Here is a 26,856-nt window from a genome sequence, read left to right as displayed (position 1 = left end):
CGCGTCGGCCCGGACTGCATCTCCCAGCGTGCCCCGGGGCGGGGTGACGGCGGCTCCCGGCATGCCCGCGGCGCGGCGGCGGGCGAGGCGGGGCGGGGTGGCGGGGGTGGCGGCGGCGGCGGGCGGCCATGGAGGCGCCGCTGCGGCGGCACCGCGCCCTGTACAAGGGGCCGGCGGCGCCGCCCTGGAAGGAGACCTACCGCCGGGTGAGCGGGGCCGCCGCGCCGGGGGAGAGGGGGAGCCGTCTGGCGGCCTCCGGGCGCGCAGCGAGGCGCTGCGGGAGCGGGCGGCGTGGGCTGGGCCTGGGCGCCGTTACCGGGCGGGCGCCGACTGCCGCTACAGCCGCTCCGCTCCGCCAGTGCTGTAGCAGCCCCCCCCCCCCCCCCCCCGCGCGTCACTGACGGGCCCGTGTTGTCTCCGCAGCGCTGCGTGGAGAGGCTGCGCAACAGCCGGGCGAAGCTGCTGGACCGGTACCGGCAGGCCGGGCAGCGCGTCGGCGCCTCGGCCCTGGGCGCGCAGCTGGTGCAGGAGGTGATGGAGCAGGAGTGGCAGGCCCTGCGCTCCGCGCCCGGCAGCCTGCCCTCCCTGCGCGGCGAGCAGCCCTTGGCACAGGTCGGTACTGCCGCCGCCTTCGGGCTCCTCGCCTCGGGATGTCGCCCGTCGGAGGTGGGCACATCGGGTGCACCGCTCTGCCGCTGTAGCTGCTTTCTTCCCCGGTGAGCTCCAGCCTCCTCTGCTTGGAGTTGGCCCAGCTCAGACCTTCTGGGTTTCGAGCTTCGGCAGCTAGTGCGGGATGTCGTGAAACAGCTGTGAGAGCGGTGGCCTTCGGGCCCAGGAGCGGGGAACTTCCTTATTTCCAGCACAAGCTGGGCATGAATCGCAGCAGAGGGGGGATTTCCACAGCTGTGGTTTTCAGAGCGCTCGTGTCACTGACTGCTTTCACTTCCAAGAAATGGTAAAAAGACTCTAACGTTTTAAAAGGCAGATTCTTGGGCAGCCTGTGATCCCATCCCTTATGAATATTTTTGCACAGATTAGTATCGTGTATGTTGCTTTCTACAGTGCATGTTTTTGCAAATGCAGAGATGTGACAGATAGACAAGTAAGGAGTGAACTTACATTACACTGACAGCTTAGTCAGGCGCTGGAAAATAAGGGAGAATGTAGGCAGAATGGGAGAATTACTGACTGATGCACCTTTCAGATGCTAGAGGATCCTGACGAACTAGCAGTGCTGGAAGAAATCCAACATGAATTGGTGTTGCAAGGTAATTTCTCAAAACGCTTTTTCAGACTTCAGTTTAAATCGTAATATTTCTGACTTTCTAGTAATCCAAACGGGGGTGAGACTGAACTCCTTAGTTCTTGTAGACCATGGGAGTTTCAAGAAGAGCCTCTTTGGAAGTATCTGTGGCCTCTCTAGGGCACTGAGCCCTTTGTGACAGTTGTAAGTTTGAATGGCGCTTTAGGGTCTGTGAGAAGCTAATAGAGTCAGGAGACAGCACTGTGACGTTTGGGAGCTGTAGGAGCATGTATAAATCAATGCAAAGTATTTCTAGGTTGCTGGTTGAAGTGTGTTATATTTGCACAGTTGAGACCGCCTAAGGATTGAGCCATAGGAAAAACTAGATTAACAGGAATCATTCCTCCAAGTGTAGAAATGCGATCCAAAGATAAGATAGACACGTTCAGAAGTAGTGGCTGTCACAGACTGTCCACCAAGCAACTTCATGCATGTTTCTGTAGCATCTTGAGCTCATAACAGATGCCCGAGGGTGTTCTGTTCCTTGATTGCAGAACAGTTGCTTATAGAAGAATATGAGCGAAGTCTTCAGTTTGATGAAGAATGTCTCAATGCGATGCTTGATGGCTTGGATGCCGGTGACAAGATCATCTGCCCCGTGTGTAGAAAGTAAGAACGCTCTTGGCGCTGGAACGAGATGCGTGACAGAAGCCTCCCAGGGCTTCTCTACTCCGTAGTCTTGCAGGTCTGAGCAGCACTCAAAAGCTGTGCTACTCTAGATATTGTTCTCTTAATGAACGCTGGCTTCTTTCCTGTTGTTCTGTGCAAGATATTTGGGTCTTTTCGTGCAGCCGCCTCTGTCTAGAGCACTCTGAAGGGAGTTACAACAAGATCATTGTGTAAGTTAAGGCTGAATTTCAGCTGCAAGGTGATAGCACAGAATTTCTCTTCTGTGCCATTCATGGAACAAAGTATTCTGTGAGGAACCTTGGTGCTGCAATCAACCTAGCCATAATTAGCACAAAGAGGGATTGATTCTCCACCCTCCTCCCGCACATAAAAAGTTTGGGCTTAGAAACAGGCGCTAACAAAAGCAACAGGCAAACACAGGCTCCTGTTTGTGGGTATTTCAACAAAATAGAAAACTGAGCAACGAGCTCCAAAAATCTAACAACTCTTGCTAAGGTCTGCCTTTGTTCTAGTTGTTGTTGTGAAGATGCTCAGTGTCTGCTGTCTTCTTAGGAATAACCTGACCGTGCGGAATCACTTGGTTTTTTGCCAGTGTGGATTATACATCAGTACACAGGTAAGCTATGTTGTGGATGAAGTGTAATTAACATCCTCTGTCTATTGCGAGGTCAGCCTCCTTCTGAACAAGAGGAGGCAGTTTTAAGCTACGGAGCAACTTAAGTCTAAGATTTCTTTTAACCCAATTTATCTCAGGATATGACAGAAGAGAAGCTCCGGTCAGTTCTAGAAAACACTATAACAGAGCACAGTCACAGGTGCTTTCACAATCCAGAGTTTACTGTTACCAGCGGAATGGAGGAAGAAACCAGTCTTCTCATGAGCTGTTCGGTGAGTCTAAATGTCAAGTTTCTGGAAAGGCTCTTGGGTCAGACCAACTTCTGTACTACCTATTTAGCTACACACAGAAAGCAGCAGTCCATTGACCTCAGTGGTTTGGGTTGCTGTTTCTCTCAGACTCTCTTGACTACCTGCAACCATGAAAGGAAGGGCAGTAGCATTACACAATTTACAAAATACACCTTAACTGCTGGATTAGGGAGTCTTTTGAGGACCTATCAAATTAGCTGACTTCCTTTCTCACACCTTAGCAAACAACTTTGCCTTGTGTAGAGCATCTATTTTGAGAAGTGTTTCCTGAAGAAAAGCTGTAAAAGTTATTTCAGTTTAGGCCTCCTCGAACAGCTCAGGCCTCTTAGAGAACCCACATACCGTAACTTCGGCTCAAGCTAGAGCTAGCAGGAAGGACTTAAACTTGCTGCTTAAGTAGAACTGCTGGGCACTGATATGTGTACCTATCTGACTACAGTTTTAGGAACAGAGCATTTCAGTTTTGTATATTAATAGAGTTATATATAAAATGTATGAGTAGAGTTTGTCTGTTTGTTTAACTTCCCTTACTTCTTGTAAAGGTCTGTGACTCCTGGATGATTCTCCTGTAACTTGATTTCGCTGCTGTTTTTTCACTGGAAGAACTTCTTGAGTTTAAAAATCTGCCCAGAGCTGCTACTATTATGTATATACTTGTAACTGTTGTGTCAAAAACATATTTGACAAGGCAGTAGTATTGCCTTAACTTGCACTTTTGATGACACAGTAAATATTTTGAAATAAATAGACCTAGTTTATTTCAGCTTCCATGTTTTTTTATTATTATAATCAGTGCATCAGTGATATCACAGCTTGCACTGGCTTTCGCTTTTGTTTTCTTTTCACTGACAGCATCTGTGCTTTGTTATATCCTTTTCTTCTGTTGTAGAGAACAGAGGAGTCCCTGTAGGCTTAACTACACAAAGCACCAAAACCTAGTTCCTTTTCAGTATAGGATCCTCCTAAAGGAATGGGACTGCTCTGGTACAAAAGCTTTGCTTTTGTGTGAGGCGTCCCCCTATTTGAGCATGGGTCCGATTAATTAGTAAACAAATATTGTTTTAATACACCTGGGTTAACAATGCATAGACGGGCAGAAGGACAGCAAAGAGAAACGTAAGTTGAATGTATTTCTCGTGAGACAAAGACGACTCTCAAAACACTATAGTGTTGGCTGGCTAGCGGGTGGGAACAGCAGGTGCTTGGATTTGGATTCCTGACAGCCAAGGCTTCAGGAGGATGGAGAGAATCCTGTTCCTCCCATGGTCAATGTGGTCAGCTCTGGTCAGCCTCTGCAAACAGTCATGAGACACATTTCTCGTTGAGTCATAAAGGAAAATTATGTTAAACTGAAACCACAGTAAAGCAGCTTAATTCTCTACCTCAGTACACGTACTTCCCTGAGCACCCTGCACAACAGCAAAGCTCATCATTGCTAACTGAATTGCACAATTCCAGAATACAAGGTAGTCCTGGACAAAATTAACAAGATCAAAAGACATACTCCGTGCAGAAGTGCAAGACCCCAGTGCCATTTAAATAGGGTGACTGTCTCATCTCAGCATTTTTCACGGATGCACTGAAACCAAATGAAGAAGTAGAGCTTTAATGTACTGCCAGCTGGCACACCGTTCCCAAACATAGCAGGAGCACATTTGGGTTTCTGTTCTGCCAAGAGGACTTTTTAATGACCTTGAGGCACCAACTGGAGACACCAGTTTGCATAGACATCTTCAGCTGCTGCCTTGCAGCAATGCCTTTGACATGAGCAGCCACATCATCTGAAGTACTCTGCTGAAACTGAAGTGCGCCAGTCTCCCTGGGGTATTTTCTAAAGCAGCTGCATTAACACTGCTATAATATGTTATGGCAGCAGGTGCCTATTTAAAACAGCTCCTCAAAGCTTATTTTTAAGAGCCTAGGTTCTACTCCATGACACACAGAAAGGCAGCCAAAACTTCAGTCATACCCTGATTACACTGCAGCCTGCCACAGTACTGACCTCGGACACCTAGAATGAAAGAATCGCATACACAGTTAGCGCTGGCTGGCCAGCCAAATCCCTCCTCCAGACGCAACTATGCCAGTGTTTGTTTAAAGGTGCTAGAATAGCTCTGCCTGGAGAAAACCCGCTGGCAACACACGCTGCCTCCGCATCAACAATTCTGCGGGCAGCTATAGTAACCAGTAACACTGGTTCAGGCCCGGAAAAAAAAAAAAAAAAGAAAACAAGTCATATTATGGCAACTGTCTCTGGTCAGCAGTGGTACAGCAAGAAGAAGAAAAAACACCAGTCTGCAGTGATACATTGAACAGATTTTTATTCTTCACATTCATTCATAATTGTACAAAAACACCAAGTGGGGTGAGGCAATTCCAGGCAGTAGCGTTCTAAAACTTGATCTGGGCATAAATACAAATCCCAAAATACATGCGAGAATCCTCATTTTCCCCCCACGATCCTCATATCCTAATTCAAAGTTACTTACTCTCAGTATCTGTTGTGAAGATATATGTTTGGGCATTGCTAGCTGGAGCGCTGCTGTGCAATACCCCCATTTGACGATTAGTTTCCTATCCTAATCTACTGACATTTGACAAAGCTTTTAAGGTCTTCAAGGAATTTAATGTACTCCTGGTGCTCCAGTGCAGTGCTGAGCTCAATTAACTCATCAGCGAATGTGTTGTCCACTCCTCGATCAGCCAGGAAATCCATTAAGTGATCATACAGAGCCTGGAAGGAAGGAACAGAAAACTTACTGAGCAGAACACACCTGGGTACAGGTTGATTTTAAGATGCCCCATGGCACTGGGCTTTTCTTTCTCTGAGGAAAATCAGACCTTCCTCCTGCACGAGACCAGATACCAGGCACATTTTTTGCAATTAATTTTGTCTCAAGTCAGAATGGGGAAAAAAAAGCAGCACGGGATATTTTAGAGCACACTACCAACGTAATGTGAACACTACCCAAAGATAAATACTCTAAAATGTTAATCACATGATATACAGCTTCAAATTAAGAAGGCTTTAACCTTTTGAAAGCCTGGCATTGAGAACTTTTAAGTACATGCCAGATTCTTGAACAGATTCCAGGTTTGTTTGTTTCTTTTAATTTTATGTCCCCACTAGGAAAACATACCTGGGAAACTTAAAACAAAAATTAAACTACTGTTACGTTGAACATAGATTAAATGATACTTGTGCAAGCATCGTTAAAGCATCTCTAAAACGCAGTGCAGCTAGGAAAAAGCATCATAAACTTCTGAAGCCTGAGACAGAAGTGGTTTCAACATGGAGGCCTCTCACTGCCACTAATGCCACCAGCACTGCATGACTACTGGGACCACATAACAGCCCTCAGTCTGCAGTGGATCTGCAGCACAGAAAAGCATTGCCGCACAGCAAGCCCGGGCAGAGCAGGGGAATCCCCGGTCTCAGGCACCCAGAACAGGATTCATCCAGAATTCAGAAGCAGGGAGTGAGTCCAGGGAAGCTCAAGTGTCCTCTGCAGTCTAAGGCCTTGTTAGTTTTAGCAGCACTTACCCAGTCAAGGGAATCTGTATTGAGGGTGTAGTTGGTTTCCTTCCAATCTGATTCTCCAGCGGGCTGGAAGCTGACCTCTCGAATTGTGAAAATATCACTTTCGTCCTCTCCCTCCTGTCCGACCTGAAACAGGAAATGGAGGCAAGACAAAGATTAGCCCAAACTACAGGGCTCCTTTAGCCACTGCTTCAGCCTGAAGCAAGGAATATTACAGTGCAGGCAAAACCCCACAACCAGTATTAAAGCCATTCCTCTCTTTCAACACATGCCTGTGAAGACAAGCACGCACATGCACGAGAACACAGGAAATCCCAAAAGAGGTCAGTCTACCAGTTCTTGCAACCTGATGTAAGTCAATGACAAAGATGTAAAAATCTCTTCTGCAAGGTTCTAAAACATTCTGTCCTCAGAAGTCTGTCTAACCTTTGACATCAGAGTGTCTGCATAAACGATGTTAAGATGTGCAAAATAAACCACAAAAATCACCCTGAAGCAAAGCTCTCAGTTTAATTCCCCTCCCTTTTTTCTTTTCTTTTTTTTTTTTTTTTTGGCTAATCCCTACTACTCTTCCACCTTTGTGACACCTCAGCACCCATGAGATTTGCAAGTTACTTATACATTGTATTAAATGTATCCTTTAGGCCATTCTTGTTTACCTATCTCAATTTGCCATGCAGTTAAAGAATCCATACCTCCTTTCTCCAATTCAATAAGCTAGCCTATATGTAGCTGATTAGAAAAGCAAGGTCAGGATATAAGGAATGTAATGGAACATCTCCCCAGAGCTTATTCTTGCAGGCTCTTAAAGCCTTTTTTTGTGTTAAACAAGAGAAGCAAGAGAAGACTGCATTTTCTGCAGATTAAGAAAACCAGCAGACTGTTAGAGCAGTTAGATTCAACAGTGGCACAATTACACTGTGGTCAAGCAGGAGATGTGCAGTGAGCCACAGGCCAGAGTTAGCCGTAGCTGACACCTGAGCAGTTCAATACTCACCTCATCTTCAGGATAATGGCAGTCAAGAACAAGGGTCTGTTTTGTATCATCTTTTATTACTTCTACAACAAAGTTTGGAGTTGATGTAATATCAGGCTACGTAAAAGGTAAGAAAGAAATTCACATCAGCATTGGAGTCTGAACGGGAGCTAAAGCAGCCAAGGTACAGCCCAGCAACACAGCCCATCCAGCACCCAGGTTGTTCCCAGTCACCCTCTTTCTTGAGGGCCTCTGGAGTTGTCCTCGCCAAGGCAGCCTCCTCCAACCTCACCCACGGCCCTTCAGCCCCTTCTCTATTCTGCATCTGGTCACGTTGGTAGAACGATCACTAACAACCCAGAGAGCCTGCAACTCACCCAGATTCCTCCCCCTGTAAATTGTTTTGAGAGCAGGAGTTGCTCTCGCCAGCGCTCCTTCACGTGGGACATTTGGCAGTGCACAAAGACTTCCTATGCACACGCACGGACCAAGCGCACTGTGTGTTCTCAGTAGATAAGGGCATGCCCAGGGATGGGGAGCAACGTACAGTCTCCCCAGCCCGCCCAGCTGAGTGTACTAAGCAGTAATGCACTGGAATAAGCACTAACGTTCAAAAAACGCAGAGTAACTGCTATAAACCACAGACATGCAGTACAGTTTCATTCCCTACTTGTTCAACCAATGTCACTGTAGATTAGGCATCTGCCTCAAATCACATTGCTCGCTTAGTTTTACCAGTACTTTTACTCACAGTCTTATGAAAAAGGAGCATGCGACACTCTTCTAATCAACAAAACCATGCAAACAACGTCATGTGAGTAGTTTTGCATTTTGTTGGCATGGCATACCAGTACCATTAGTTACACTAGCTAAGCAAAGTACAAAAGGCAGTATTTATTGTAGCAGGTTACAGAGGCAGCCATAAAGTCAAATATCTCCGTTCCTTTCATCTCTCCTCATACAGAACCCTCTCACCCTCTCTGTCTTCCTGCTACAGAGAGAAGAGGGTCACAGCCAAAGAACAGGAAATTGAGAAAAATCTGCGTTATGTTATCTTTATGCTCCCAAATATCAAATGAGAGAAAAAGCATTAAGGGCAAACAGCTAACTTTCCTGTGTGCTGACATCCATAATAAAGTGTACATAAAGACTATGTTTACCTCCTGCTCATCAGGTTTCTGCTCTTCTTGTGTTTCTTCTTCTTCAAGAGATGGCGGAATGCTGTTATTGATGTTGAACGTAACCGTTATCCTTCAAAAGAACCATAAGCAATTATTTTAAACACAATAAAGAAAATACTTACTGTATCTCTCGTATTTGAAACTTTTGTAGCAGGGACAGCACTACAGCCATTGAATTCACACCTCATGAACGAGATTCAAAGCATATTACATGTTCTGTTCTATTTGTCCTTCCCTCATGTGGTATGTATTGCAGCTTAGAGTTTAAGATGCACGCTCTAATAAAACAGGTGGGCGTTCTTCAAGTTTTATTAGACTGATTTCATGTTTTTAATGGAGGGAGATCTCACAAATCTTTGCAACACACAAAACAAAGCCAACTGGTAAGAAAAACACCTTGGGCCCAGGATGGTAAAATAACGAGCCTATGCAACACCCAGAGTTTGCGCAGCCTGGATAGACAGTGGCACAAGCAACACGAACACACAGAAGAATTGTGATTACTGCTGTCAAGCACACACGCTTGCCCAGATGAATCCTTAGAAACGCCAAGCACCCGTTTGCACTTACTTCTCCCCAGCTATTTTCCGGACCAGCTTGGCCTCTGTGCCATGGACTTCCAGCTCCCACCCTCCAGATATCTTGGGCAGGGATTTATGTTTCTGGATCTTCTTCTCCTCTTTTATTTCATCCGTCAGAAAGGCTGCAAACGCTTTGTCTCCTTAGGAGGCAGCAATAAGGCGAGTGAATAAGAAAGGAAAAAAGCAAGAAACCCCTCGAGAGCGGGCAGGGGCTGCAGATCGCCCCTTCCCCCGCGGCCACCGCGGGAGACGGTGGCGGGGGGGGGGGGGGCAGCACGGCCCGGCGGGGGCCGAGGCCGCTCGTGTCGCACCCCCCCCGCCCGCCACGTGCGGGCCGGGACACGCGCGACCACGTGGGGGGGGGGGAGGGCGCACGTGGCCGCTCGCGCCCCCGCCCCCCTCACGGGGGCCCTGCCCCCCCCCCCAGGGGGCCGTCGCCCTCCCAGAGCGGCTCCCCCCGCCCCCCTCGCCCCTCCTGCCGGGGGGGGTCGCTCCCTCCCCTCGCCGCCGCCCCGGCTCACCCTCGGTGTGGAGGCCGCCGCAGCCGCAGGAGACGCCGCCGGCCGAGCCCCGCCGCGGGCGCAGCAGCGCCCTCCGCCACCCGCCGCCGCCCAGCTGCCACAGGGAGCGCGCCAGCGGGGCGGCGGCGGGCGGCGGCAGGAGGGCGCGGGGGCAGGAGGGGGCGGCGAGGAGGAGAAGGGGGCGGCGGGGCTGGTGGCGGGGCGGCGGCGGGCGCAGGGCGGCGGCGGCGGCGGGGCGCAGGGCGCGGGCGAGCAGCATGGCGAGGCCGGCAGCGGAGGACACCGCCTGGCCCGGAAGTGCCGCGAGTGCTTCCGGCGCAGCGCGCTCCGCCCCCTTCCCGTCCTGCCTCGCGGCAGCGCAGCGGCGAGCGCGCCCCGCCCCGAGCCCGGCGCCGCGGGTTCGAGTCCCGCCCCCGGCAGCTGCGGAGTCCCGCCCGGAAACGCGCTGCTTATGCAAACAGAAGGCGGTAGAGCAGGGCTCGGTCCAGCTTTGCGTTTACCTCCGCTTTACAGACAAGGAAGTGGAAAACCTGAAGTGACTTGCTTACAGCGGTTGCAGAGGGACGCCTGTCAAGGGGGCAGCTCACTACTCTGATGGGCTACAAAGAGCAACAATACACAAGAGCAGCACACGCACCACGTCTACGTCAATATTACATGTATATACATCAATATTTACCACCTCTCCACCCCATGCACTCGGCGGGTGAGGCTCTGGCGCTGCTGAAAGGGTCACAGAAAAGCTCCAGGCGCGTGGAAACGACGCTGAAGCTTCAACACTGACCGCGACAAGAAAAAAGCATCGTTGAGCGCTGAAAGCTTTATCCCTGCATATCCTCCCGGCTCTTTCTTAGAAGAATAGCCAGCTTTCTGGCAAGGCCTCAGAAAGGGGAAACAAATGATTTTTTTTGGCCTTTAGCAATAAATATTTTAGAAGGGGGCGCGACCAAGGCAAACTGCCTCCTGGCTTAAAGCCCGGGCTTTGTCTCCAAGTTGGCACTCTTGTCCCCTATTGACCACAGAATCACAGACTGGTTGAGGTTGGAAGGGGCCTCTGGAGATCATCTAGTCCAACCGCCCTGCTCAGGCAGGGTCCTCTAGAGCGTATTGCCCAGGATCACATCCAGACGGGTTTTGAATATCTCCAGCGAAGGAGACTCCACCACCTCTCTGGGCAACCTGTTCCAATGCTCTGACCAGACCCACAAAAGGCCAATTAGTGCTTGCAGCAAGGCTCTGGCTGGAGAGGTCCGGTATCATGGCTTCAAAGGACCAGGATTTTTGCTCCCCGCTCGTGTTTGAGTCCTGCCTCCGCAATAACTGGGCCCCTCCTGTACGCAAAGCCCAGACTCACCAACCCCTGCTAAGGTTTTATCTTTAAAATCCAAAGTGCTTCAGTGACACCGAAACCCCGGACGGCGTCAAGACAGGACACTCGCCCCCGGACTTCAAGCACTACTATGAGGACTTGTACCGAAACGTCCTGCCATCATTTCTGTTAGCTATGCAGCTTTCCCGCCTCACAAAACGACACCCGGCACTTGGATTTTAGCCATCGCTCTTTATTGTGGGAAAAATATACAAATCAGTTACTTCTAAATCAGTTCCCCATCCCCTCCCTTAAACAGTCTGCTTAATTAGACTGCCCAAACCAAATGTGCTTTTACTCCATTTTCCCCTACAGATGCAGTCTGTATAAACAAGGAAGAGTTACGTACAGTGCTTTGATAATTCCCTGCAGTTTGTGCGAGTGAGAACAATTGAAATAACAGCACACTCTTGAAACACGAATCAAAACCGATAGCTGCTCTTACATACAAAAGTGGCAACGGCTGCCTGTGCCCCGCACACTGGTGTGTTTCTGACCACCAAGGAACAACACCGCAAGAGGCACAACACGGACGCGAGCCCACTTCCACGGGACCCCCGCAAACTTTCAGTATCACCCTTTCCGGGAACAGGCTGAGAGACAAGACCGTTCTTGGTACACTGGATCCCTATCTACTCTCTTTGGAGACAGCAATTTGCAGACCAGCAAAAGTGAAATTCCATTTTTTTTTTATTTTTAAGAGGTATTTGACCCAGTTTTCAAAGAGAGAACCAAGGTAAGTCGAAATCAGGAGCCCAAAGAGAAGGCATATTACAATGTGCTGGGTAACTGTGATGTGTGCAACCAGAAAGGACATTTTGCTAACTGGAAAGTGCAGCTTGTTCCCACAGATCCCACGAGCAAAGCCAGCAGTTTATTTACTCCCCAAGCAAATGGAGTGAGTAAGGGCTTGCCAATATGACTGCATCCCTGAGCAGTCCCACTAAAATGCCATGAGCTTTTATTTTTGTTTTAAGTTGATGCTTGAAGAACGCAAGAACTGAACACCACTTAAGTCAAAGGGTGAAAATCCCGTCACAGCCCATGTTAGCTAACCTCACTGTATTATATAATGACACCGTATTTACAGAACGGCTTTCTCTCCCACTCTATAACAAATCTGCTTTAGTGCAACTCATCCAAAAATCTGTATAAACTAATACACTGTGTCAACAGACTCTGTTGAAACTGGAAGTCACCTCTCCCAGAGAGGTTATTTTAGAACTACTTAGGGCATCATTTAAAAACAACTTAAATTTTTTCTCCACCCACACACAGTCATAATGTAACCAACCCATTTTCCTTCACACTACAGAACAAGTTTTACCTTTGGAGTGGTCTTAGTTCCTTAATTACAGTATTTAAAAAGAGGGTTAAGTTTCTTATTGCCACTTCTCTCCAATAAGAAGAAAAAAAGATAGTTAGATGCCAAAGGGATATGGAAAAATAAAAATAAATACTAATGGCAGATCTATGGTTCTTGACAAACAACGCCAAGCTCCAAACTTCTAATGGAGAGTCAAAGTATAATTGGGGCCTGGGGGGGCGGAAGGGGGAAAGAAGCACCGGTGTCAGAGCAGAAGAAAGGTTTGATGATTCCAGTGCCTTTAAAGGAAGTCTAAGAGTCTAAACTACATCTTCGTACTTGGTTTGCTGAGTTCGCCTCAAACTAGCTTGACTAGCTATTGTGGACGGTGTGCCAACTCCAAAGCCAGAAGTGTCCAGATACAGAGCGGGGAAGGACGTAAGAGTTTGCTGCTAAAACGCTGGATCCTTCCCAGGAGTGAGTCCCTCCTCCTGTTTTAAGAAGTTTGGCTCTTCAGAGGAAGAAAATCGCTCTAGACAGAGCAGATTGCATCTTTCCACGTGGAACCGTGGGGCCAAATATTGAGAATCTACAGCTGCCTCCTCCACGTGCATCAGACACAGAGGAATTGCATGCCCTAACAGCAAAAGGGAGAACAAAAGCAACATCAAATGCACAGGTGGCTGGACAGCCCCTCCGAGAAAATACTACCAGCCCCTGGGACACAGACACAGGCAATGAAGACCTGTCCAAGCAGGTGACGCCATTACTAGCTTTCAGCTGGTCCCAAATGACGTGGTGAATATGACATGCAGGCAGGAAGATGTTTAATGAGGTAAAAGACAGTAGCACCTCCCTTCTAGAAATAGTTTAAAAAAGGCATTTTTTCCCTGTATGTAGAGATTTAAAACTTTTTTCTCCTTTTTTTGCCAATAAAACCTGCTAAGGATACAAGCACAATCATCAAAAAATACCAAGTCTGCTCAGAAGAGCTCTTAGGATTTCATTTCTTCGTATACAAGCTCGTTAAAGTTTAGTAAGTGTTAAAAACTGGAATCTGATACCAGCTCCCTTTCCCCCCCCCCAACACAGATTTATCACTCTCACACACACACACGCGTGCACACAGAGTACTTGTTATGTTTCCCTTTTACAGATTAACTGCTATAAAGGATGATTGTTCTAAGCCATGGAGACTTGTGAGGTCTGGCTCTCACAGAGAAGCCATTTTTCCTCTAAGGTTTTTACCCGATTTACAAGGCAAAGCTCTACCATTCCCATACATTCATTACAAAACAAAAAATAGCCTCATTAGGTGAGCCTAAAAATCCTGGTCCTGTTAGCCCCAGGCCTGCAGGTCAGTTCTTGGCTGTTCTGAGCTTCCTGCGGAAATAGTCAGGGGCTGCATCATACAGCCAGTCCGCATCCACCACACAGAGATCCCGCATGTAGCACTTGTTGGTGTGAAGCAGCCCGTTGTAAACCACGCAGGCCGGCTTGCAGTGGAACAGCACAGAAGAGGGGTGGATGGCCACCAACTGGTAAGAGTCCACGGTGGTGTAAGTGCCGTCCGGCTGCAGCTCCGCAGCGTTCATGAAGAGGCTGTGAGCTAGGCAGCGGCGGATGTTTCCAGTGTCTGAGCGGGAAGACTCCATTGGCATCGATAGCTGGTTAGCAGTGAGAGAGACAAGGTGGTAGGTAGCACCTTTAGAGAGCATCCTGCAGCCCAGGCTCAGACACCCCTAACATCACATCTAAAGAAGTTAAACAGCAAGCTGGAGGCTCCCGCATAGCCCAGAAGAGCACATCACTTTCTGGCACTCATTCTGACAGCTGGGACCCCAAAAGAGAGGGGATCTTGGCCCTGCAGAGTGAGCTCAGGTACTGTTCTAACTTCACTTGCAGGCTCTCAGAGAAACGCTTCTGCCAGGAGAGAAGGCCACATGAAGAGGACAGCCTGCGGCTTCTGCTCCAGCTGGGCTTTCATGCATGCTTTGCAGGGAAACATCAGCCTTAGCAACACCTCAGTACTCCTAATTCTCCAGAGCTACTGTGCCCATGCTACCCAGCTCTGAAATCCTGCCCTCCTTGGATCTTTGGCAGCCATAACCAGGGCAGGAGAGATGGAAGCCATAGCATCAAGCGGGCTGCACGGCACTTTGCAGTCACACACCCTAAAGTGCACAAGGTACTGCTCACTATCAAATGGCATTAGCTTTTACTTCTCACACAGATCTGTGTTTGTCCAGAGGGACTCCATTTGGGAGTTATTTTCACAATGTGTTCTTCTCGTGCCAAAGAGTAAGCAAGCGTGTATGTGCACCCTCAGGGGGAAACGCAACTCCATTTCAATGGGCTTCTGAGGCCAGGCAACACCATGCCAGCAATTCAGCTAGCCTATGAACTACAAAACCTCTGGGACCTCTGGGAATTCAGCGCAGACAGGGCTTTGTATTGAGGCATTAGGCTAGTCCAGACTAACAGCAGAAAGGAGAAGAGTCACAAAACGGATCCAGACTCCCCTTCTGCAAGTCAGCGTCAGGCCAGCTAGCATTCACAATAGGACAGGGGTGCGCGGCTGCGCGGCTCCCACGTCACGTACGGACTGCAAGTAATCCAGCCCTGGCTCCTGTGCTATCGCTCAAGCTGGGCAACTGGCAGGAGCAGTGCTGATGTGAAAGCTGCTCCTAAGCTGAATGCCCGATTATGGGAAGAAGCCAGCCAGCATGGGCTGTGGAGGCTGCCATCACCCAGTGGCACACAGCACAGTCCCACCTGCACTATAGCAGCGGGATCCCTTAGGAAAAACTGTCCTCTGCCTGAGAAGCCTTCCCAGAGCCCCACTTCTCTCTACACCTCTCCTAGACGCATTGAGGCCTGCAGCTCTAAGATTCTGGAATGCAATCTGCACAGTCAGGAATTTTCCCCAGCTGTTCATTAGGAACTGAAAACACAACCAGGTTTGCTGCTCCTGGGACTTGGTGCACAAGGAAATCATTTGGGGGACAAACAGAAAAGAAAAATGCAAATAGACAAAACTAAGAAATAGAGTATGGCAACAAGTTACCTTTACGCAAATGTCCCTGAGCTGAGCTCTGACGTCCGACACGAGCATCATGTTCCTGCTGTTGACAAAGTTCTCTTTGCACCATTCCTGCAGCAGAGGCACCAAGAGTGAGAAGGGGCTGCTGCTTCACCCAAGAAGCATGAAAAACCTTTGGATACCATGAAGAGCAGAAATCTCCAAAACACACCATCTCCTAGAGAACAGGTGCTAACCCTTTTCCTTGTCAGATTTCTACCTGTGATTGCTGCCCTCTGTCTACATTCCTTCCCACAGCGTGAAGGAATTGCAATGTGTTGTTCTCTTCCTGCTCTCAGTTGCTCTCAAGGTCAGCAAATGCTGTGAAACAACACTCGATATCCCACAGCTGGTGAAAACAAACTACACAAGAGTAAGAATGGATAAGAAAGATGCTGCAGGGAATGGAGTGCACTACTCTCCCAACCTAAAAATCAGACTGAGTTTATAGGGTAGAATAAATCCAAATCTATTGGTAAATATGCTTAGTGTCTTTGCAATGCATCCTGACATACCAAAGAGCACATCTAGGTGTTACTCAGCAAGTCACAACGTTCTACCATCCCCTCCTGTTTCCAGCTAGAACTAGGCAAGAGAGAGACCTGACTTTGCAATTACAAAATTGTCCTCAGGGAAATCTGACAATCAGTTCCACTACGGCCTTCTGGGGGGACCTTTTGCAACTACACAGCACTCTCTGACTACCCCACTGTAAAGCACAAATAAGCCCTCCCTTCTCATAGGTGCTTTGGAAGGATGCCTATTATATCAACTGTGAAGGCTGCAGATGTTACTCTGCTGTGTGTCAAGAGAACTCCTCACCACCATGTCCACAGGCAGCCAAGGGCAGCCTGAGAGAATCCTACCTTGTTGCCACTGACATTTTTGAAGGCCCTGTACACGTTGAGCAAGGTAAGATGATCCCCTTCACTGGAGATGAATTTCTTCCTGATGGATTGCACTTCATCCCGCCGGGCTGGCGGACTGTAGAGGACGCTGTCCACTGATAACAGCGATACGATGGTCAGAATCTCTTCTGTACAGTGGAACTTAGGGGACAGGAGGATGGTCTGCAAATCACAGAACAAACTGACTTTTGGTTGACCACATCCTCTCAAGGTAGGCAGGCTTTTCTGCTTACTTACAGCCCAAGAACTTTACCAAGCATCATTCAGGACAACTCCATAAACACTTTGGCCTAGAGACAACTGTAAATGCTCTTACAGGACCACCAAGCACCTTTAACAGCAGCTATCATGCAATTTCTTGAGATCGGCCAGTCCAGACGCAGCATAAACAAGGTGACTAAAATCCACAACAGTACCAGACAACCTGGTGAACCTGCCAATAAACAGTGCTGCCAGTGATCCTGGAAACGGCAAGGGAATTAGACTAGTTTCAGCTTCAGAGGTGCTAGCCGAAACAAATCACCTTTTAATATCTCCCTTAAACAAACAGCAAATGACAGGCAAACCAGCACAGCTGCTATAAAGCAAGCTATGCTTCCATAAATATAAAAAAAAGCTATACCATAAATATACTACTACAGCTGCCGCCACCCCAAATTCCAGACCTTGTTTCAAGAGTTTGAAACAGAAAATATATACGTCAGATATAAATAAGCTAATTGTTCTGTAGTTTTTACTTTAGAGAACTTTGGTTCCAGCGGAAAGGCTGCCATCTTCCTTCCCAGGGGGGTTAGGACAAGCTGGTCTTCCTTTCGTTCCACAGCCCCCAGCAGGTCCAGCTGCTCAATGGCTGCTTGAATAGCATCTGTCAAAACAAGACGGTTCAGGCAGGGAGGCCTCTGGGCTGGCACTGGCAGGGATGGTACCCTGGTACCCTCACTGCCACCTTCCCTCAGCCAGAGAGACAAGTATTTTCTATTTAGCAATTTAGAGAAATGGATGCCCCAAACTGATGTATCCGCCTTCATCCAGTAGAACAGTCACCATTTCCAATTTGAGTAGCAAAAACAGAGGCAAAGCTAAACCTGCCGTCTCTAGTTTTGTGAGATTCTCTACAGCTTTTCCTTAACAAAACCGCTCTTTGCTCTGTTTGGAAGCTGGATTCGCCAGCTCTCTGCCGTAACCATGCCTGCTCTGATGAGGCAGAGCACACGCGATGAGCGGTGAACAAGTCTGAGACTTCACAACCACCAGGAGATGCAGCAGTGAGAGATGGCTCCCCTTTCACAGCCCTGGGCTTTCCACACTCCATCTTTTCAAGCTGGCCTGAAGACTACGTTAAAGCAGTTTGTTAGTGACTCTTTTGTCCATTTCTCCCAAGGCTGCCTTTGTACCCACTTACCAGGAGATGGTTTGGACATGAAGTCAAAGGTGAGTATATTGGGAATTCTCAGGGCCAAGAGCTGAAGCATCACGCTGGCCAGGTTACACCTGCACGGGCAGAAAAATTACTGAGATGTTTTGCTTTCTTTTTGGTTTGTAATCAGCCTATAAGTTGAGAAACAGTCCTCGGATCTGTGCTATGGCTTAACAGAAACTAGCCTAATGCTGGCCGGTGAAGTTTGACTTCCTAAACTAGGAAGGTTAAGATGCAAGTCCAACTGTCCAACCTAAGCAAATTCTGCCTAGTTTTTCTGTTTAGTCTCCGCAGTTCACTTTTCTTTAAGTCAGCCAGTCAAACCCTCGATCCAGTTTTGCTGTTCAGTTCTTTACATTGCCCCTCGTGTAACAAGCCATAAAAAAAAGCGTGGCAAATAGTATGACCGCAACAGGGAAAACAAGTTCTGTTCTCACCTCTGTATCTCAGGTATCGTCATTTTGTCAAACTTCTCAAATTCATCCTCTGTGTAGAGCCGGTAACAGATCCCACTGTCCTCTCGTCCCGCTCTCCCTGTCCGTTGCCAAGCCTGAGCTTTCGACACCCGCTGGACTGCCAGCACTTCCAGACCAATTTCTAAATATGGAAAAGCATCACTTCAGTCCGCACAACATAAGGCTTTGAAAAACATAACTTTGTGGAACAATGACAAAAAATCCCAGCGGTCTCCCATCCAAACACTGCTCAGACTTCACTTGGTTCAGTGCTCACACCCTGAAGCAAAACAAACTATCAGGCGCTGTGGCCATGAACAGAAGATTCAGATTGGACAGATTTTTACCCTCAAATGGCTGCTACTTAGTCCAGGATGAGGTGAGCACAGTGGGAAGACCAAAAAAATACAAATCTCAAACATGGGACACCAATTTAGAGAGCGCAGAGGGTTATTTTAAATCAGCTGCCAGTGGTGCTAATCACCTCAGATAACTTACATAAAAGTGAAAACAATCTCTGCATCATTCCTTAAAGAAGTACTCACCAGGGTTGTACTTCTTTGCTTTCACCATGCCTGTATCCACAACATATTTTATTCCTGCAATGGTGATGGAGGTTTCTGCAATGTTTGTGGAGAGGATCACTTTGCGATAACCCTAGAATGAAGATCAAGTTAAAGCCAGTCAAAAGACATTTTAGATTAGCTGCAATGGTGGAACTGCTGCTATTTTTGCCAAGCATGGTCAAGGTTTACACAGCATTACAGGGTGCTATGACCAAGTACCAGGTTTGCTATGCTAGCTCTTGTACATTAAGATAATCTGTACTCTTATTCAGTTTCCAAAATACGTACTTACACTTCTTGCAACAAAATACACCATTCAGCAGAGCTGTTATCACCATGTCTTTAAAGCACTTTGGTTTCATTCCTGGCACAAGCACAGATCCCCTGGAAGACTTGAATTCCTATTTATCTGCTGAATAGATGCAAAAGGGCCTGAGGCAGCATAATTTCCTCTTCTTACGGCCCTGCTGAATATGCTTAGGTGTTTAGCTTTGTTAGAATTTGGCTGGCCCATTAACTGCAGTGCCTTTTTTGGGCTATAGGCATAAAATCCACAAGAAATGGTAGGAACTTCAATTCCTCACTCTTTTCGCTCTCCTTATTCCTACCTTTTTTTCATGATTCCAGAAAATTTATTGTATATGTCTGTTAATACCAGCACAGTTGCATCATCTTATGTCACACTGAAACCACTGAAACCAGTGGACATTACTGAAATCAGTGGGCAGGGGAGACTATTACTTATTATCCGTACAGACTGCTTTATGCCATGTGGGTTTTTTTTTTTTTTAAACAAACAACTATACAAGCAGGTAAAAAACTCATCCTGTTCACCCATCACATCGCCTCACCTTGGGGGCAGCCTGAAAGACTCGGAGCTGTTGAGAATAGGGCAGAGAAGCATAAAGAGGCATCACCATCATCTGTGGGCAGCCATCAGGGAGATGCTTGGCAATGTCTCGACAGGTTTTAGTCATTGCTTCGATCTCTTCCTGACCAGTCAGAAACACCAGGATGTCGTGAGAAAAAGGTGCTTCCTAGAACCAGAGGAAAAACCAAGAAGTTAAGATGGATTGCATAGGGAGAGAAAACAGAGACTGTAACGACAGCACATCTTCTGAGATGTCCTGACAGCAAGACAACGACGCAAGTAAGAAAGAAAAGAGACTTGTGCCCTGTGCAAGGGATGGAACAGCCTGGAACTCCCACTGGATTCACCAGAAGTGAAGAGTAAACAGCATTTTGCAAGACTGAGTCTTAACAGGATGGAGAAATCACTCAGATTCACACGTCTGTTTTGTTAAATAATCATCCAGGATGTGCAAATGAGAAAAGCAGAAAGCATCCAGGTACAAGCCAGTAATCACAGAAAATATCAAGTGACAAGAACATTTAAATATTAGACACGAGCTGACATCAGAGAGCTTTGCTTAGCCGTCTCCTTTCAACTCCAGCCTCAATGTGGAAGTCCCACAATCCTAGCAACAACAAGCATCTTCAGAGCATTAGATGAAAGATAATAAACAGTTTAATTAAATGATGCAAGCATCTGGCAGTTTCTCAATCAAACATTTAGTGCCAGTCAAAAAACGTTTATGAACTGTTATTTTTAATAGATTTCTACTTGCTCTACAGTGACACTTTTCCAGTAAATTAGAAAGATCATCTTCATGCCACTCTTGGATTAAACCTGGGCTTTTTGGAGTTGTCCCCCCCCCGCCCAGCTCTTCACTGTTGCCACAAAAATACAAATTACATTATTTCCTGCATTCACACATGCACTTGTCATGTTTTCTACTCATGTGAGTGCTCCTCTCCATACCCCCACATTAGCTGTCTGACTGGGCAGGCTGTCAAAAGATCCTAGAGGCAGACTTCCAAATAGCCTCAGCACCACTGGCTCCCAGGACAGCATGATCAATCCACAGGCATACAGCATGACTGCAGAGGTCTGTGACACGTGCCCGTAGCCATGTTTATCCACGTGACTTTGATGCCACAGAAGAGCAGAATGCCAGGCTGATACCACTACTTATATAGAATGAGTCTGTGAAACACCCTCTGACTGTTTCATGAACAGTTGAGCCAACCTAACAGCTCACTGCTACTAAATACAGGAGGTACTGAGGGCACCTTTTCCCCCTCACATTTTTTATCTATCCTCTCACTCCGCTTCCAGTGTTTCTCTCACCTTTGGGAACACTGGCACTCATCAACCCCTTCCTTGAACCAATCCAACTCATTAACCCCGCACACTCGGCAGCTATTCACTTTCCTTTTCCTGGAGGATGCAGTGAACATCTGAGGGACATCGCTGATTTGGCATCAGTGAGCCTGACCCATCTCAAGGACCTACACCTCAGTGCTTCTGCTACAACAAGGAAAGTAGTACTCGGGCAGCAGAACCTATACTGACCAACAACCCGTGGCCCCAGGGAGGCACAAACTTGACAGTCACTGTACCTGGTGGATCTGGAAGACTGACACCAGCGCTGCTTGGAGGTAATCGCTCTGAGGCTGTTTGGTGTAAAAGATCTGAATGGGATGTTGTCTGCCTTCCAAATAGAGAACAGGAGCTCCATTGAAGTACTGGGAGAACTGGTCAACATCCATCGTAGCTGACATGACGATCACCTTCAATATGAACATAAGGTAGGGGTTAGTACTGCGATTCAGACCCACTAGAACACTTGCCAGTCAGGGCTAACCAAAAGCCACCTTCTCAAGTCTGCAACATATGCTGAGAACAGCAAAAAGCACAGAGAGTTTGCGAGAGAAGAGAGTGAGCTTTCCTGGTTAAAGTCATCAGCCTTGGTATCACACAAGTGTAATGTGTTGGCATGATAAAACAAAGACATGTTAAATTTTTTTTCTGACATTTCATAAAGAGAGCTGAGTTATCCACAAAGCTGGGTTGCACAACAGCCTGTTGAAAGGGACTGTGCTAGGACCCTATGCATCCCCCTACATGTCTTCCCCATCAAAACCATGCAACTAACAGGCACTCAAACACGTCATGATGCATTCACACACACGTCCATTACACAAGTGTGCACACGTTCTGAATCGTGACATGACACACATGGGCAATCTCCTTTCTCACTGTGAAAACGTCAGAGTTGTCATATTAGGCAAAGAGCTCCTATATCCAGGGCGCTCTCAGGAACAGTACCAGAAACTCCCTGAACAATGTACCTGGCCTTTAGCTCACACCTGCAAGGATCTTATGAAAAAAGGCAAAATGGAGAAGACCAGATACTTTGTGCTGATGGGCTATAATATACCCACAGGTCATTAGTTGGTCACCCTGAACAATTCAGGTTTAAAGAGGCTTATTAGAAATAGGAAAAGATGCAAGGCTGAAATCCCAAACACGTTGGGAAACCCTAGCTGAGGCACACAGTGCTCTGAGACCAAGCCCTGTCCCTGCCCTTCTCTGCCTCCCAGCTGCACGTACCTTTAGCGGCAGTTTGCCCAATTCCTTTCGCTTCTTCTGCGCTGCTTTCACCACGCCAAAGAGCACATCAGTGTGAATCGTCCTCTCGTGCGCTTCATCCAGGATGACGATACTGTACTTCCGCAGCATGGGGTCCCCAATAGCTTCGCGGAGGAGCATTCCATCCGTTAGAAACTTGATTCTAGTTTCATCAGATGTAAGATCGTCAAAGCGCACAGTGTAGCCGACCTAAGGAAGTCATCATCACACAGAGTACAAGCACAAGGTTCTTTACGTTCCTCATTGCCATCATGTCAGTAAAGGACCACAAAGCACTCTGGCCATCACGTTAGCCAGAGCCAGGTAGGGCTGTGGGGAGAGCTTTGGAAAGCATATTGTGTTTTTGCAGTCTGTGAGAAGGTAGCCTTGGGAATCTAATATTCCAGCCCAAAGGAAGCTCTCCACATTGTATCACAATCCCAAACTAGAAGCTTATCACAGACGCTCCTGGCTCTCCTTGCCAGTGTGCCCAGGACTTTGGACATAAGAAACACTGGAAGAGAAGGCCTAGGAAGAGAGAGCAATTATTTTTCTTTTATTCTTTAACCAGCTTTTTTTTTCCTCCTCTCAAATAAAGGAACACTGATGATAGCTGAGGTGTAAAATACCACAGAGAGAGACAAACATGGCTCACGCTGAGCTGCAGAAGCAGGCAAAGAGGCACCAGGCATATTATTAAATGAAGACTACATGTTATCTGTGGTCCCAGCTTTGTCTTACCCATTCAAGCCATGACACAGTCCAGTCAGCACCACAGTACTAAATCAACTCTCTAAAGACTTTGTAAAGCAACCTACCAGTTTCCCCAGCTCTGTCCTCTTCTCATCCGAGACTCTGGTGGCTAAGGATATAGCTGCTACTCTGCGAGGCTGGGTCACAGCAATGACGCCTTGGCGGCCGATTCCCGCTTCATAGAGGTACTGAGGGATCTGAGTGGTCTTTCCTGAGCCCGTTTCTCCTGAGGAATGTCAAGTGAATAGAGTTTTTCTTGTCTTTAGCATCTTCAAATGAAAGGTCCCAAGCCATTTTTATGTTAGTTTTTCAATCCTGTCTCAGCACAGGGAGGCTGAAGGCAGGAAGCATTTGGACAGCTTGCCCAAAGTCATACAATAAAGCAGGAGCAGGCCAGGGACAGAACCCAGATTTCATGCTCTAGCTGCCAGACCACTACTTGACAAAACTCGTTTCACCCAGGTTCTCTCTAGCCATACTGCGGTTCAGAAACATATTCCAGTCTGCTTGGACGTGAAATGTTTAACGACTAACAGCCAACATAAAGAGATGATTGTGCAGAGCAAGGTATAGACACAGTTATTTTTACTCACACTACACACCAGGATGTTTCAAAGTAAAGTTATAAGTAAATTAAAGCAAAGTTTTTGTCATAACAGCAAGCAAGCAAGCAGCAAGTTGAGATTTGAGACTCTCTTAGAGGAGCACTCAGGGGCACCGCAAGCTAACAAGCCTTCCCCTGTGCCTTCCGGAAATCAGAGACAGCTCCTTCAGGCTCAGGTGAATGCCTCCTCCATACACACAGCGTTAGCGCACAATCTAATGAGCACGAGCCCAATTTCCCCATGGGTATTTGCAAGACAAGCTCTGCACAGACCACTGTACTACAGACAGCAGTCAGCAGAAGTGGCACAAGTATACAGAGAGCTACCATCAGTCCTTATTACTGCACGGACAACAAAAAGGGTAACACACTGTGGGCAGCATAAATCAGCACAAATCAGAGTGCTGAGAGGCACTGCAGGTGAAACTATCTGAAAGTGCAACGCGCAAGGAAGAGCAGAGACTGTTTTCACCATAACTGCCATTTTCCTATGCGTTTTATTACAACTTAAAACACATCTGTTATTTAGATCAGGTGCCTATTCCACTTTCAACCGGCCGATTAAAAGCAAATTGCTATATCTGAAAAAGCGTGAGGCCTGTACTCTCAATCCTTGCAAGACAGCACCAGCACAGTACGCACTGCGGGACTGAGGTGAGACCTCAGAAGAAAAGGAGGAAGAAGAATGAGAAATTTAGCAGGATGATAGAAGGCAGAAGAGAACTGGAAAGCAATTCCAAATTCCAAGTCCAATTCCAAATGCAAGCACTGCAGCTGCAGGCTGGAAAAAGCAAGAAAGGCTATTGAGCTGACTCCACTGAAAAACTGGAAGTGGCATCTTGCAGTGTATATTTAGCAAGCAGTAATCTCAGGATTATACAGAAGCAAGGCTATAAACACAGTCTCATCTATCAGTCTTAAGAACGATCATGAGCGATTCTTCCGAACTTCTCACTTATTGCGGGGGGTGAAATACAACGCGTTTTGCGTTTAATTCTAATAAGCGCTGAGTCTTTAGGTTTCCAGTAGAAAGCACTGGGAGCTGCACGTTCACTCCTGAAAGTCAGACACAAAGTATAACAGCTGGGACTAAAAAAGAAACAAACAAAATTAAGAAATGCCCCTGCAAACGTGGAGGAACACGATTATTTTTCTAAAGAGCAGGGCTTTCCCATTTAGCTTTAAGTGGACGGCTTCTCTGGTGAAAAGGAAAGGCGAAAACACGCACTTTTCCCGCCTGCCCCATATAAACCCAGGCAACAGGTATCGGAGCGCTCTAGAGAGAACAAAAATATTAATATCTAAATATTAAATATTTAATTTTGGGGCCCCCCCAAACACTGCGGGGCCACTTCTCACCAGCGACCCCGCGAGCGGCGGCCCCGCACTCACCGATGAGGACGGCGCTGTCGAGGCCGCGCAGCTGGCCCAGCAGCGGCCCCCGCGCCTGGAAGATGGGCAGGCCCCGGCGCTGCGAGTCGGCGGGCGGCGGGTGCCGCCGGGGCGCGGGGGAGCCCGGCAGCATGGCGGCGCGGGGCGGGGGCGGCGCCGCCTTGAGCCGCTTGGCCGGGGGCACCTCGCTGCCCTGCGGCATCGCCCCCCGCCGCCCGGCCCCCTCAGGCCCGCCGCGCCGCCCGCCTGTCGCCCGGGCGACGGCTGCCGCCTCACCGCGTCGCGCCGCCGCGGCGTCATCGCGCCGCCGCCCACGTGACCGGCTGCGCCGCAGCGGGGCATTGTGGGGGACGTAGTTCTTCGCGCCCCGCCCGGCTCCCGGGGCAGCCAGCACGGCGCATACGTGGGGTTTTGTTTGGTTTTGTTTTAAATGAAACCACGGGAAACAGCTTCCAGAGCTCCAGGGTCGAGTTTTACTAGGCCCGTAAGGCCAGTACCGCCACCAGCAGGCCACCCCACAACACGGACCCCCACCCTGCAAGCGGCACCCCCTGCACGCCGGGTACCCCTCGGCCAGGCTAACACCCCCGCCACCATTTACCTTTTGCTTGTGGGAAAGTTCTGTGTGAAATGCTAATGAGACATATTAAGCAATGTTACCAAGGTGCTATCAGCTCTGTTCCTGGGGCAAACAGGAAGCTTTTGGTAATATTCACAGGACACTGCTTGGAGAAATTACTAAACCCTTAGTGCGTGCATTTAGGGCTAAGGGGACTGGAGCAAATTCTCAGCAAGCTCGGGCTACAGCATTCATTACAGCTGTAGTGCCTCACTGAGTCAGGCTCCTTCCAGGATCAGCAAGTCCAGCCTTGCATATACTTGAGGTATGAAGGGCTGAGATGTTTTATCATCACCTGAAACACAGAGCTGGCAGGGTTGTTGCACAGCTTTGAGAAACGCACAGCACAGATGTCCGAGAGAGCCCTAGCAGCATAGCTGAGAGTAAAAAAAAAAAAATAAAAAAAAAATTCAAGATTACCACTGGAAAAGTGCTGATCAAAAGCAGCTTAAAAGCAGTTTTCCGTGCTTAGTCTTAGGGAAACTTCCCTATTGAAGATGTATATAACATCTTCATATATGTTATTACTGATCCGCCAGTAATAACATATATGGTCTCGATTTTGTCCTGGGATACAAGTAAGTAACATTTCCAAGTCCCTCCCAGACTTGGATACTAGGATATTACTCGATTAAGGGAAGCATACAACTTAAGCATTCCACCAGTGTGGTAGGAAACGTGCAAGGAAAATAAGTTTGAAAGAGCAAGGAGGGACAAGCTGTCTTGTCAATATATTACTTGCTAAAAACAGCAGGTCTTTCTCAGAAAGGCATACACGATGTTGCCCACCTCAGCAGGGCTTTGGATTTACAAAAGGTTTTATCCTAGCTACAAGGCTGTCTTTTAGCTTCAGCCCCACTCACTAACATTTCACCAGGAAACTATTAAGAAGCTGTTAAACGCAGAACTGAAAACAGCTTTTAATCAATTTTGTGCCTCAAAAGGCAATCCTTAAGCAGTACTGCCTTCAACATTTTTAGTACTCCTAGAAAGTAAGATTTAAAAGGTGTTTTGGAGAAAAAAAATTATCCCTCTCAAATTTTTCAGAGTGATTAACAGATAAGACCCAGATAAAAATGGTCACACTAAATTTGTTTAACATTTCCAACACAGCTTGTGAGCAATGCATTATTCCATAAGATCCTGACACATTAATCTCCTGGACTACAAACGAGTTTAGAAATTATAGCTAGTTTACAAACAAGAACAGCAAAATCTGAGACTATACAAGACGACTGACTATAGATGTC

General features: G+C 47.7%; 3 protein-coding genes across 3 annotated transcripts; 1 reads left to right on the top strand and 2 right to left on the bottom strand.

The window, feature by feature from the left end:
- The first annotated feature begins 75 nt into the window (after window positions 1-75).
- RPAIN (RPA interacting protein) lies at window positions 76-3,618 on the top strand. Its single transcript, XM_068909446.1, has 7 exons — window positions 76-206; window positions 424-612; window positions 1,205-1,268; window positions 1,798-1,912; window positions 2,486-2,549; window positions 2,687-2,821; window positions 3,403-3,618. The coding sequence occupies exons 1-7, from the start codon at window positions 129-131 to the stop codon at window positions 3,430-3,432; spliced, it is 675 nt and encodes a 224-aa protein (XP_068765547.1). The 5' UTR covers window positions 76-128; the 3' UTR covers window positions 3,433-3,618.
- Window positions 3,619-5,164: 1,546 nt separating this feature from the next.
- Window positions 5,165-9,940, bottom strand: C1QBP (complement C1q binding protein). The gene is made up of 6 exons (XM_068909445.1): window positions 9,661-9,940; window positions 9,129-9,279; window positions 8,538-8,628; window positions 7,399-7,494; window positions 6,405-6,527; window positions 5,165-5,594 (listed from the first exon to the last, which is right to left on the bottom strand). Exons 1-6 carry the CDS (start codon window positions 9,917-9,919, stop codon window positions 5,445-5,447), a joined length of 870 nt encoding a protein of 289 aa, XP_068765546.1. The 5' UTR covers window positions 9,920-9,940; the 3' UTR covers window positions 5,165-5,444.
- Window positions 9,941-11,701: 1,761 nt separating this feature from the next.
- Window positions 11,702-25,189, bottom strand: DHX33 (DEAH-box helicase 33). The gene is made up of 12 exons (XM_068909444.1): window positions 24,988-25,189; window positions 23,057-23,217; window positions 22,221-22,448; window positions 21,227-21,397; window positions 19,615-19,800; window positions 18,743-18,854; window positions 18,180-18,339; window positions 17,728-17,816; window positions 17,063-17,190; window positions 16,284-16,487; window positions 15,403-15,489; window positions 11,702-14,002 (listed from the first exon to the last, which is right to left on the bottom strand). The coding sequence occupies exons 1-12, from the start codon at window positions 25,187-25,189 to the stop codon at window positions 13,694-13,696; spliced, it is 2,037 nt and encodes a 678-aa protein (XP_068765545.1). The 3' UTR covers window positions 11,702-13,693.
- Window positions 25,190-26,856: the final 1,667 nt, after the last annotated feature.

The sequence above is a fragment of the Struthio camelus genome, chromosome 16 (assembly GCF_040807025.1).
Source record: "Struthio camelus isolate bStrCam1 chromosome 16, bStrCam1.hap1, whole genome shotgun sequence".
Classification (NCBI taxonomy): domain Eukaryota; kingdom Metazoa; phylum Chordata; class Aves; order Struthioniformes; family Struthionidae; genus Struthio; species Struthio camelus.
This window is presented reverse-complemented; position numbering and strand designations above follow the sequence as displayed.

What these genes read in the sequence shown, in the direction of transcription:
- C1QBP (XM_068909445.1), bottom strand. Translation starts at nt 9,919, where the DNA reads ATGCTGCTCGCCCGCGCCCTGCGCCCCGCCGCCGCCGCCGCCCTGCGC. An exon ending in CGGAAAATAGCTGGGGAGAA is followed by an intron (nt 8,629 to 9,128) that starts GTAAGTGCAAAC and finishes GTTCTTTTGAAG; the next exon opens with GATAACGGTTACGTTCAACA. An exon ending in AGAAACCTGATGAGCAGGAG is followed by an intron (nt 7,495 to 8,537) that starts GTAAACATAGTC and finishes CCTTTTACGTAG; the next exon opens with CCTGATATTACATCAACTCC.
- RPAIN (XM_068909446.1), top strand. Translation starts at nt 129, where the DNA reads ATGGAGGCGCCGCTGCGGCGGCACCGCGCCCTGTACAAGGGGCCGGCG. An exon ending in ATCTGCCCCGTGTGTAGAAA is followed by an intron (nt 1,913 to 2,485) that starts GTAAGAACGCTC and finishes CTGTCTTCTTAG; the next exon opens with GAATAACCTGACCGTGCGGA. An exon ending in GTCTTCTCATGAGCTGTTCG is followed by an intron (nt 2,822 to 3,402) that starts GTGAGTCTAAAT and finishes CTTCTTGTAAAG; the next exon opens with GTCTGTGACTCCTGGATGAT.
- DHX33 (XM_068909444.1), bottom strand. Translation starts at nt 25,189, where the DNA reads ATGCCGCAGGGCAGCGAGGTGCCCCCGGCCAAGCGGCTCAAGGCGGCG. An exon ending in CGACAGCGCCGTCCTCATCG is followed by an intron (nt 23,218 to 24,987) that starts GTGAGTGCGGGG and finishes GACATTCCTCAG; the next exon opens with GAGAAACGGGCTCAGGAAAG. An exon ending in TCAGGGACATTTGCGTAAAG is followed by an intron (nt 14,003 to 15,402) that starts GTAACTTGTTGC and finishes ACTGCTAACCAG; the next exon opens with CTATCGATGCCAATGGAGTC.